This window comes from Rhinolophus hipposideros (genome assembly GCF_964194185.1).
Source record: "Rhinolophus hipposideros genome assembly, chromosome: 14".
Classification (NCBI taxonomy): domain Eukaryota; kingdom Metazoa; phylum Chordata; class Mammalia; order Chiroptera; family Rhinolophidae; genus Rhinolophus; species Rhinolophus hipposideros.
Genome location: NC_138060.1, coordinates 53,584,429 through 53,597,049, shown reverse-complemented (window position 1 = coordinate 53,597,049; position 12,621 = coordinate 53,584,429). Strand labels below are relative to the sequence as shown.

At 33.8% G+C, this 12,621-nt stretch overlaps 1 protein-coding gene across 11 annotated transcripts in view; it reads right to left on the bottom strand.

Annotated features, from left to right (window-relative positions):
* Positions 1-12,621, bottom strand: part of GOLGA4 (golgin A4) — a 140,777-nt gene that overhangs the window by 17,416 nt on the left and 110,740 nt on the right. For all 11 annotated transcript variants that reach the window (XR_013994903.1, XR_013994904.1, XM_081073002.1 and 8 more), the window contains 4 exons: positions 8,833-8,946; positions 6,951-6,971; positions 6,701-6,769; positions 4,033-4,108 (listed from right to left, as the gene is read on the bottom strand). Coding sequence is in view for 9 of the 11 variants with exons in the window: in XM_081073002.1 (XP_080929128.1) it covers positions 4,033-4,108; positions 6,701-6,769; positions 6,951-6,971; positions 8,833-8,946 (280 nt within the window). In the remaining 2 variants the exon portion in view is untranslated. The remainder of the gene's footprint in view (positions 1-4,032; positions 4,109-6,700; positions 6,770-6,950; positions 6,972-8,832; positions 8,947-12,621) is intronic.

Here is a 12,621-nt window from a genome sequence, read left to right as displayed (position 1 = left end):
ATCAGTGATTGCCAAGGGTTGGACAGAATGGAGATAATGGGGCACAACTGTTAAAGGTTGTGAGGCATCCTGTTGGGGAAATGGAAAAGTTCTAAAATTGACTATGCTTATGGTTATGCAATTTTTAAAAATATGCTAAAAACCATTACATTGTGCATTTTAAATGGGTGAATGGCACGGTATGTGAATTATATATCAATAAAGCTGTTGTTGTTGTTTTAAATTATAGTACTAGAAAAATAAGCAACATTTAGGGGACTATAAAAATGATATGAGAGATCTGAAAAAGAGAAGAAAAAGTCCTTCTAGAAATAAAAATTATAATTAGAGGATTAAAAAGAACTTAACAAGGGGGCTTAATAGCAAATTAGGTAGAACTATACAAGAAAATTAGAAACTAGAAGAGGAACTAGATTAAATTTTCAGAATTCAGCCCTGAGGGAAAACAGAGATGAAATATTTATAAAAGGTAAGAGACAGAGTATAAAATAAGAAGATCTAATAGTATGAAAACTAGAAAATAGAATAAAGGTAATATCTGAAGAGATACTCACTACAAATTTTATAGAACTAATCAAAGATTATAAGGCAGTAGAATAAATAAAAAGAAATCTAAGCCTAGATATACCATAGTGAAATTACAGAACACCAATGAAGAAAATATCTTAAAAACAACCAGAGAGAAATACATATTACTAACTGGGGAAAGATCATTAGAAAGATGCCTAACAAATGTAACAACAACAACAAAACCCAAAAGACAATAGAGTATTAACTTCCAAATGCTACCAAAAAAAAAAAAAAATCACTCTCAATCTAGAATTCTGTACCTAACAAAATTAACTTTCAAGAATAAGTGACTTCCATGTGTGGCCATGTTGGAATAATCTGAAATGAGATTCCCACAAGAGATACATCCCCAAAAAATCAATTCCAGGTGGATTAAAGACTTAAATGTGATAAACAAAACTTGGAACTTCGAGGACAGAATATAAAAGGATAGCTTTATGACCCTAGAGTAGGTGAGACTCACTTAAGACACAAAAACAGTAACCACAAAGGATTTTCTTTATGGTAAAATTCTACATTAATATTAAAAAACTATTTTTAGATGTTTGCTCACTCACTCCTCTAACAAACATTTATCACACAACCCAGCAATTTCACTCCTAGAAATTTACACAAGAGAAATGAAAACTAAATGTCCATTTACTGTGATAGGATAAAAAATTGGTGGTTTATCCATACAATGAAATACTATGCAGCAATAAAGAGTAATGAACTACAAAACATGCAACAACACAGATGTGTCTTAAAAGCTAAGTGAGAGGATACAAAAGACTAAATTCTATTAAGTAAGATTCTAGAAAAGACAAAACTACAAGGGTGGAAAATCAGATTAGTGATTGCCAGGGGTTAGTGGTAAAATATGACCACAACAGGGTACCAAATAACTTACTGGGGTAATGGAAATATTCTCTGTTTTTATTTTGTTGGTGGTTACATTATTGCATACAATTGTCAAATCTCTTAACTGTACACCTAAAAAAAAGTGACTATAACTATGTGTAAATTATACCTCAATAACCCTGAATTAAAAAAAAAAAAGAAGAAATAACAGGAAACCACACTGTGCAGCAGAATAATACAATAAGGCTTCCATTATAAGAGCTATGAACAATAAGTGAGCCTCTAAATGCCAAAGCTGAAAGTGACTTTTATTGTAACTGTACATTTCTTTTGGTTTAGAATTTAAATTACCATTTGTTCAGCAAAAACAAACAAATGAAACCTCATGAGGTATTATTTACACATATGAGACTGGCAGAATCCTCCAAGTCAGATAATACTAAGCACTGGTGAATATGTGGCCAATGGAAATGCTGTGCACTACCTCCAGGAGTGTAAGATGATATGACCACCACAGAAAACAACTTGGCATTACTTTGCAAAACGTCATAAAGCAGAAGACAAGCATATTCTATGACACAGAAACCCAACTCCTACCAATACCTCCTAGAGAAACACTTCACATGTACGCCAGGAGTCAATGTTCACAGTTAAACTGTTTATAAAAGCAACACTGAGACAATTCAAATGTCCACCAACAGGAGAATAAATTAAATAAAGTGCGGTATAAAGACATATTTTTGTTAAACTTAGCATTGAAAATGATTAAACTATAGTTTCACACATTACAATGAATCTCAAAATCATGCTGGGTGAAAAAAAGGTAAGAATATGTAGAATACATACAATATGATACCATTTCTATACAGCCCCAAATATACAAAACGTTAAAATAGATTTTTTTTAGGGAACTCTACTTATGTTGTATTATGATAACAGTGGTCGCCCTTGGGAAAGAACAGAGAGATATAAGATTAAAGAGGAGCATAAGGAGCCTCAAAGGTACTGGAAACATTCTAGATGGCAGATTCATAGGTGTTGAATAGTCTCTGTACTTTATATTTACACTGTATGCATTTGTATATTTGGAATATTTCATTTTTTAAAAGTACATACTTTTAGAAGACCCAATTCACTCAAACCACACTTTGCAAATACACAGCACCAAGAACTAAATAATGATAACACACTATTTCCTCCTCAAAATATATCTATCACTATATCATACTTAAGTGTTTCATTCCTCTACATTGACGCAAAATGCAAAAGTTTACAAAGTTTCTCACTTTTCAAAAACTAATTGACTTTATTATTTTAAACATGTAGATAACTTATTTATAGCTATTTTCCTGGAGAAGCAATTAATACTTTTTTCTGCATGGTGTGGTGGGTGCTCATTTTTACTCTTACTCTTTAAAGAGGCAGCATGGTGAAGAGGTTAATGTGCATACCAGATAACCTGGGCTGTTGAGAGGGCTAAATGAGTTGATATGCAAAATATGTTTTATAAGAGTGCTTGGCACTTAGTATTATTATATATATGTTCGTTATTAAATAAACTGTACATATGTGCATTTTACAATTTAAAACTGAGAACGAAAGAAAATTATGTGTGAAATTCTTAAACTGAAACTAACAAACAGAATCAATACTATTCTCTATACACTGCTGAATACTGAGCAGCAGTTCTACGCTGAGAGTCACATATGTTGGCGTAGCTACAGCAAACAATCTTTGTAGCAGGAGTCTTCTCTGCAATGAGCCACAGGAAACTCCCCCATTAGTTTTCTCTTCTTTTGGAAGAGCATTTTGGAAAGAATCCAAAGCAAGCCCTTAATTAATTTAATTAAAAATTGTATAATATCTTATGTTATTTCTTAGCAATAAGAGCTTCCAAACATACAAAAGAATGCGAAATGGTTTAGATTCATACTCTAATGCCTCCCATGAAAAAGCAGAACACTTTACAAAACATTTAGCAAAATAAAACTACTCTTAATGCAGTGAGGCAGTAAAACAGAATGGAAAACTGTTATGAGATTATTCCAAGATCATGATTATCTCAAGAGAACAACTACACAAAGACTCAAGCTCATCTTTAAAATCCTTTGTAAGTAGCATACATTATTTATATTGAGAATAATATTTCCAAATCATCCTTCCCCACCTTGAATATAAAAATGCTCATTAATTATTTCCTCCTTAAATCCTCGTGTAAAATTAGTAAATATAGCATTATTGTAACAGTAAAAAACAAAAGCATGTAAAATATTAACACTGTATAAGAGCGCATATAGCAGATTACATAAACACTTGCATATATACAGAAGAGTCTGGAATATACATAAATTGTCAACTAGGTCCATTTGGACAGTGGAGAATAAAGTGGGAACTTGCAGTTTCACTTACACAATCTAGCATGATTTGAATTTTTAAACAATAAATATGCATTGATTTTGTTTTAGATTACTACCATTCTTTCTTTAAAACAATTACTGGTGAATTACAAAAGTAAAATATATTCATTGTAAAGAATTAGATTAGCAAAGACAAAAATAAAAATCATCTATAAATCTACCAATAAGAGAGAACCATGGATAATATGTGAGAGATAATTCTTACCTTTGTAAGGTGTCCCCACAGTTGTTGCATATACATTCTTTTCATATTTCTTTAATCGGTCTTCTAAATTGTGAATCTAAAAACAATAAATATTTAAATCATATAAAATTCATATGGAAATCATATGTAAAAGAAGGACTGCTGTAGCCACTAGATTTTTAAATGCTGAAGACAACATATAGGCAAATCAAATTAATACAAATGGTTTCTTATATAACAAAAGCACAGAGAAGAAAAAAAAATATGTAAATAGAACTTTAACAAAAGTAAAACTTTTGTTCCTATATAAAGTGAAAAGACAACCTACAGAATGGGAGAAAATATTTGCAAGTCATACAACTGATACAGGACTTGTACCCAGAACATATAAAGAACATTTAAAACTCAACAACAAAAAACCACATAACACAACTGAAAACTGAGCAAAGCACTTGAATGGATATTGCTCCAAAGATATACAAATGGCCAACAAGCAGATGATAAGATGCTCAACATCATTAGTCATTAGGAAAATGCAAATTAAAACCATACCAACTAGTATTGAAATACCATAATGAAAAACCATAATGAAATACCAACTAGTATCACTATAATCAAAAAAGTTGTTGGCGAGAATGTGGAAAAATTAGTATCTTTATACTTTGTTGGTGAGAATATCAAATAGTGCCACTATGTAAAACAGTTAGGTGGTTCCTCAAAAAGTTAAAACATAATTACCATATGATCTAGCATATGGGTATATATCCCAAATAATTGGAAACAGGAGTTCAAACATAAATTGTACACAATGTTCCTAGTAGCATTATTCACAATAGCCAAAATGTAGAAACAATCCAAACATCCATCAACTGATGAATGGATAAAGAAAATGTGCTCTAGCCATACAATGGAATATTATTTAGTCATAAAAACGAATGCAGTACTGATACATGCTACAATATGGATGAACCATAAAAATGTCTTGCTAAGTGAAAGAAGCCAGATAAAAAAGGCCATGTATTATATGATTCTATTTATATTAAATACTCAGAACAGGCAAATCCAGTGACACAGAAAGCAGACTAGTGGTTGCCAACAGTTTGGGCGGAGGTAAAGAGGAATGACTGCTCAGTAGATATGTGGTTTCCTTTTGGGGTGATGAAATGTTTCGGAACTACATAATGGTGATGGGTTCACAACATTATAAATGAACTAAATGTCAATGAATCATGTGTTTTAAAACGGTTGATTTGGTTATATGTATTTTACCACTATAAAAAAATAACTAACACAAAAATTGTTACGTTAGGACAGTTTGAAGATTTGAGGATGACAGAAAAGAATTTTAAAGTACTAGTAACCTTGAGAATAGATGAGAAAAGTTAACCACTGAGAAATAGAAAAAAATAAAGTAACATTGGGACTTAGTATAGCAGGTCCTTGAATAATGTTCTTTCAACTTCATTCTGTTATAACATTGATGAAAAAAAAAAATCAGTTACCAACCGGGGCCACTGTCTGTGTGGAGTTTGAACTTTTGCCCCACACGTGCATGGGTTTTCTCTGAGTACTCCAGTTTCCTCCCACATCCCAAAGATGTGCACTTTAGGTGAACTGGCGAGTCTAAATTGTCCCCGTCTGAGCGAGTGTGGGGTGTGTGTGTGGCCCTGTGATGGAAGGGCATCCTGTCCAGGAGGGGTTCCTGCCTTGTGCCCTGAGAGACTCCGGCCACCCATGACCCTAAACTAGAATAAGTGGGTTGGAAAATAATTATCTTACTTGTTTGTATTAATCTTTCCTAAAATGTATATATAACTCACATTTGTTTCAATGTTTACTATTAGAAATGTTTTAGGTCTTTATTTAGAAGTTTGGTTTTTGTGATCAGCAATATGCAAAGGAACTTAACTCTTGTTTGCATCAATTAGCCTACGGTAAAATTGGTTTCATTATACGTTATTTTGCTTAAAGTTGCAGTTTTTAAGAAACTATCGAAAATGTTAAGTGAGGACTTTATGAATTTTTTTAAAAATATTATGAAAAATTTCAACATAATACAGAAAGTATAGTTCAATTAATGTCCATATATCCATCACCTAGTTTCAACAATTACCAAGATTTTTATTTTGTATTCATTTTAAGAAAACTGGAAGATTTAGCCCTGAAGATTTAGCCTTCAAACCTAGCTTGCAGACCTGAGGCACTATTCCTCCAGTTTGGAAAAAGTCTACTACAGATCATGCACCACAGATACACATATACTGGTGTTTGTACAAACGTACATCCTTGTACGCATTCAAACATGGTCCTATTGAAATTAGATTACCGGACAATATGTGGACAAACTATATTAAGACAATTTAACCACTAGGAAAATGTAGTAAAGATTGATGTCAATGTATTTTCCCTCTGATAAAACCAAAGAATAACTTTTAGAACTTAAGTTATTACAAATTAAACAAACACAAATTGTTATCCAAAATGCTAAGCACTAGAAATAACAGGATGCAAATGTTTAAATAGATGTGATCACGACTTTATGGAGATATCCTCTACAAATGTAAGACAAACACTGTAAAGTTAACTTTTGGATCAGTTCTTTTTTTTTAATTAGTTAAATGAAACCCAAGTACATACTAACATAAATTAATGAAGTTAGCTCAAAACAAAGGCACCAATTAGATGTTACCTGTTCTCTGAACTCTTGCTCTTTCAACTTTGAATCACTGATCAGAGTAGTCTTCTGTGCTAGTTGTGTCTGAAAGAACAAAAAGTCAGATCTGAAATGTATATGGTTTAATCACTGCCTGGACACATTTCTGTATTGTTTGGGAAATTCTTTTCTTATTAAAACAGTCTCTTCATGTTTGAACTTAAAACACAGAATTCTCCTGAAAATGCACTACCTTCAGTCAAATTCAAGGAAGATTTAGTCTTACCTGTAGCTCCATAATTGTTACCTGAAAATGGAGAAGAAAAAAATTAATGTATACAATAAAATCTATAAAAAACAGTAAAATTGAGTAATATAAAATTACAAGGAAATAAGAATTCTTAAGTTATAGTCTTAACAGAGTACTCAGGTTTGAAATAAGATTTTAAATATTTGGTTGTAAACCTGGTCTATTTTACTATGCAAATTAGTGTAAATATATACAAACATAAGTAAACACAAGGAAAAGGACTGGAAGGCCACTTAGCAAACTCCTAACAATGATGACAGGACACGCCCATCAGGAAGGGTTTATTCTATACTTCTGTATCACCTGAATCATTTACAACATGAAGATATTCATGTATCGTATGTATAAGTTTTAAAAATTAAACTTATTAACATCCATTTAAAGCACATGGACCCTTTCGGGAAACTTGTAAAGCACTATTTCTGGGAATCCACTCAGAGCTATAATCACAAATGACTTCATTAAAATCAACACTGATATGCAATTCAAAACATCCCAGAAACAACAAAAGATGCTCAAGAAGGATAAAAATTCATGAAGAATAAGATGTTTTTTAGAGTAGGAATAAAAATTAAGGATGTTTTCTCTCTTTTATGACACAAGGTAAATGACTCAGAAGACCTTCGGAATATTAACTTCATAATCTCTCAATATTCTATGGCAGCCCAGCATGGGTCAAAATGTCACTATATACAACATTTATACTTATTTTGATATTAAGGAAAAGAACATGTTACTCAAGTACATGTATTTGTCTCACAGGAAGTAATACTTCATAATACCTAGTATATTCCTATCATGACTAAATGGCAAAAAAATTTAAAACACAAACTAAAACAGTAGAACTGTTTTAGTAGCTCTTAAAGAAAGAGAGAAACAGTCCACTCAGCTTGCTAAGCGTTAATAACTAAGGTAAAGTACCACAAGGCACGGCATAGCAAAGCCCTTTTATAAAGGTCTCTTCCCTCCATTTTGGGAAAATGGTCCATGTAATTTGGTTGTCTGGAAAATTGCTATCTGGTAACTTACATTCTGTAGTGAATCCTCTGTAACTCTCATGGATAAAGACATGAACATCTAACTTTCCCAAGGCCCTCATGACAGTGTTATATAAAGATCACACTGGACACACTGGATTTTAGGAAGTAGAACGGTACACTACCTGGCTTCTCAGGCTTGGGCCCACATGCCCTGTTGGGCTGCACAGTGGGACAGGGAACCACAGAAGAAACATGGCCTATCTTTCATAGCATCAATTTTACGTACAGACTGAGATTATTAAAATGCCTAGACATGCACTGTCAGATCTCTTTGAATTCAGTCCAATTTTCCAAAATAATCCCATTGTAGTATTTGTATTTGTCCCATTAACCAAGGACAAAAATAGGAATTGTTTTTCATAATGGTATATAACTAAAAACATTTCAATGTGACTACAAATAAGGATATCTTATAGAGTAGAATATAACATTTACATGAATTTTTAGCACAAAATATAAAAATCTAAAACTATCGTACTTCCTATGGACCACTTTTGGCTATGTCTCAGGGCTCTGAGGTTCACTTTCCTTTGCTACTCTTTCCACAAAAAAGACTTTTCACAAGAAGCCCTAGGATAACAGAAATGTCTAGGCTCTAAAGTCTGGCAGATTGGGCTTAAATTCCCAATATAACATTAACTGTCTGAGCTTCAATATTTTATTTAACCTAACTGAAACTTAGTTTCACTGTCTATAAACAGAAGCAAAGATTTTTGTTAGATTAAATGAGGTAGGTATATATGTCAGTAAGCCAGTCAAATAATGGAAATGACAATGCTTTCAAGAAACGTGACACAAAGTCCAGTTCCTCCTCTCACTTTATCATTGCCTGGGTTTTCTTCCTGCTGTAGCTTTTGCTGATATTTCTTTTGTAGCTCCTCAAGTTGAGTCTGCAGGTCCATTACTTTTGCAGTCATTTCTTCTTCACGAGCCTTTAGAATAAAAAAAGGTGTTAAAGAACATAGTAGAGCAGCAACAGTGGGTATAGAGAGAACTATCTCTGTAGGAGAAACAAATACCAAAACATTTATGAGTCACAAACCACTATAATTACTGTAATTCATTACTGTGTTTAGAGCTTTAAACACTTTCTTTCATACCCCACTTTTAACTCTAAGCCCTTTTTAATGCTGCTCACTATTCCTAGGATATCTTTTTTCCCACCTTCACTCTCTCTGTCCCCACCCGATAAAGCTCATCAAGCTATTTCTTCCCCCTTAAACTAGGGTTCCCACGTTTAAGCAACAATTAGGTGTGTAGCAGTGTTGTGACAGAACTATAATATACAGCCTGTGTTATAAGACTTTGGCCTTTCCTATATTCGGATTTGATTTCCATAAAATAATCATTAATTTAAACTGGCAGATACTTTTATGCACAGCAGTGCTCAACCAGCTGGCAACTTTACTGATAAAAAGTTGTTATGGTTTTTTCCCAGCCCCTTTGGACGGGCTGTACAATTCAAGAGATGGTTTTCTTTGTCCTAGTTCAGCAAACCTGCACACCTCCTACACATCTGCCCCCAAACCATGCCAGTGATATTTTGAGATAAATGTTCAACTAAAATCTATTTTTGAAAAAATAGTTACTGTCTAATGTATTGGTAACCAATTTAATGTCTCTACTTGCCCTGGACTTTGCAAACAACAGACAAGGCTGCAAAAACAGTATGTAACTTATTGGTCAAAAAAATCCTACTTATAAAATTTGGTGTACAAATCGTTCTCTTTTGTTGATTACCCTGCGTAAAGGCTGTTGCCCATCCTTCCAATTCTTTATTTGTCTTGATAATTGCCATGATTTATTGTACAGAGTGGTCCAGAACTCTCCTTGCTCTTACAAATCTTGCAATAACCTTTGTGCAAAAAAAACACTTGGAATTGGAATATTGATCAGATTTAAGTAATGAAGGCAGGACAAGTGTTTGCTGAGTAAGAGTCTAAACAGGAAAAACAACCATAAACAGGTATTTGATTTAACAGATGCTGAGTTGCCAGAATCAAGAAAAAATAAGTTTCAAAAACTAAAACAGATCGGCCACATGGCACAAAATAAGGCAATGAACCAGGGGACACGAAAAATCTAATTTTAAATACTACCTGTCATGAACTTATAACATCTGAAAAAGAACGAACCCCTACTCTCAACGTAAGCAGAACAGGGATCTCCTTCGACATCTCCCCACTGGAACCCACTTTAATCCGGCTACCACCCTTATACCACCTCTGACCAGCACCTGCTGTAAATACAATACATTACACCTACAGTCTTGGTTTACCATTTTTATTCTACTATTGCATAGCCTGTGTGATGTCTGTGTCAGTGTGGCTTAGCTCTGCTTGTAAGGATAACCTGTTAATTACTTATTCAGTTAGGCCCAGATTTTAATATGACAATTAGCTGTGTCTCTGACATTTCCTTTGACAGTTGTGGGATACCAACCTAAAGTGAGTCCTCTAAGAATTAAAAAAGAATCCTTGATGTTATTTCTAAATTAAGAAATGGTTCTGTAATTTCCTTTGTAAAAGCTTTCTCATCTTGGAGGGGAAGAAAAAACAATACTGCTTGCTCTGATCTGAAGTAAAAACAATAAGCAAATCTAGTTAAATTGAATGTGCACATATGTAGTAGTTATGTTTTAAAGATTATTATGCCAAAGCCAAATCGCTAAAATACAACCAATGTCAAAAAGAAACCAGACTTGAATCCAATGTGGCTTTAGGAGCTACTTCCTGCCAGTGAAAGCGCTCTGAGTTCCAGACTAAGGCAATTAGGTAAACTCCCTTACTTGTGCATATCCCATTCCTCCTTTGAGATGTCACCACCCCTCTTCACAAAGGAATTCTTCTCTGTCCTACCATGTGTCACCTCTTTCAAATTTACCACCTGTCTAGTATGAAGCAAGCATTAGGCTAGGTTCTCAAGCCTAGAGATGAACAACAAAATCCCTGCCAACAAGATGCTTCCAGTCTAAGGGAGAGGACAGATAATTAACACATCTCTATACATACATGTATGTATGACAAAAGTGACATGTTATAAGTGAAGCAATAAATATAGATGAGTACCAAAAGAACACAGATACAATTAATTCCAGTTCAGGGGTTTCAAAAAAAGAAAACACCAATATGATACAGAAGAGTATATTTAGAAAATCTAACTTTGGGTAGAAAAGGGAAAAAGAATGTTTCATTTCTGTTTCAGTTTGCATAAGGAAATACTGGAACATTACATAAGAAACTCATGGAGGGAGAAGTGAGACAGGACTGTATAATACAGAGAATAAAAATATGTGCCATTTCATTAAAGACCATTCTCCAACTATACTTTTTTATAAAATTATGATCTTTAAACCATGTGAATACATTTGATTCAAACAAATTTTTTTCTAAATTAAACTTCAATTTTAAACTTAAAAAGCCAAAAAAGAGATGGTAACAACTGTACTAATTCATGAAACTTGAAAATGTGATCTTCGGGCACACAGAAAAGCCTAAGCAAAGGTAAAACACGGTGAAGAACAAGCCAGTTGAGTTTGGCTGAAGCTGACTGAATTGGGGGAGGTACCACTGGGACAGTGGAGAGCCATTGAAAGTGTCTAGGAGGAGAAGTGAGAAGTGATACGATCACACCTGTGTTTCAAGGTAGAAAATAACTCTGATAGGAAGAGATGAATACCTTAGAAAAAAAGATTAGCAGCAAGGATGTCAGGTGGGAAATTAATACAACAGACCAGACCAGGTGAAAGATGGCAGCCCAGACTGTGGCAGCAGTGGAGTTGAGAGGGAAGGAACATATAATGCGACACAAGGAAAAATGACATCCTAAGAGCCTACTGTATGTTGGATATTGTGCTGGAGATACATAAAGAGAAACAGATGATTTACTAAATCAAAGAATTCCTTTGTTTGATAACAGCTTGGGGGGGGAGGGGTGGATACCACTACATAATATATACAAATTCCATAAAAAGTCCAATTCCAAAAATTTTTAAGTGGGAAAATGGTGAGAATATGTCTCAGAATCAAACTAATATGATGTTTGCTGAGAACTGTTAATATCCCCTTTTAGTAATATTTACATTTTTAAAAAGAAATTCTTCAAGACAGAGTATGTAATTGGTGTGTTTCGATGAGGACTTGTTTAATCACAGTCAGCCCTAGACCTGGCAGTTGAAAGTCTAGGGCTACAATGTCCAACACAGTAGCCACCAGTCATCCTAGAACTATGGCCATGAGCATTTGAAGTGTGGCTAGTCCAAACTGAGGCAGGTTGCAAACATGAAAATATGCTAATCTCAAAGAATTAACACATATATAATTTTTACATTGACTACATATTGAAATAATATTTTTGATATAATGGGTCAGTTAACATACTATTAAAATTAAGTTCACCTGTTTATTTTTTTTTAAGTGGCTACTAAAAGCTTGAAATGACATGGGTGGCTCATATTTGTGGCTTGTATTATATTTCTAATGGACAGTGCTGGTCTAAGACACAGGAAAGAGGTTGGGGGAGCACCTACCCAGCTCCTTTGCCCACCCTCCACTTCCTGCCCACTTGTTCGGCTCCCCTAAGCTTAAAGCTTAAAGGTCCATTCCCTT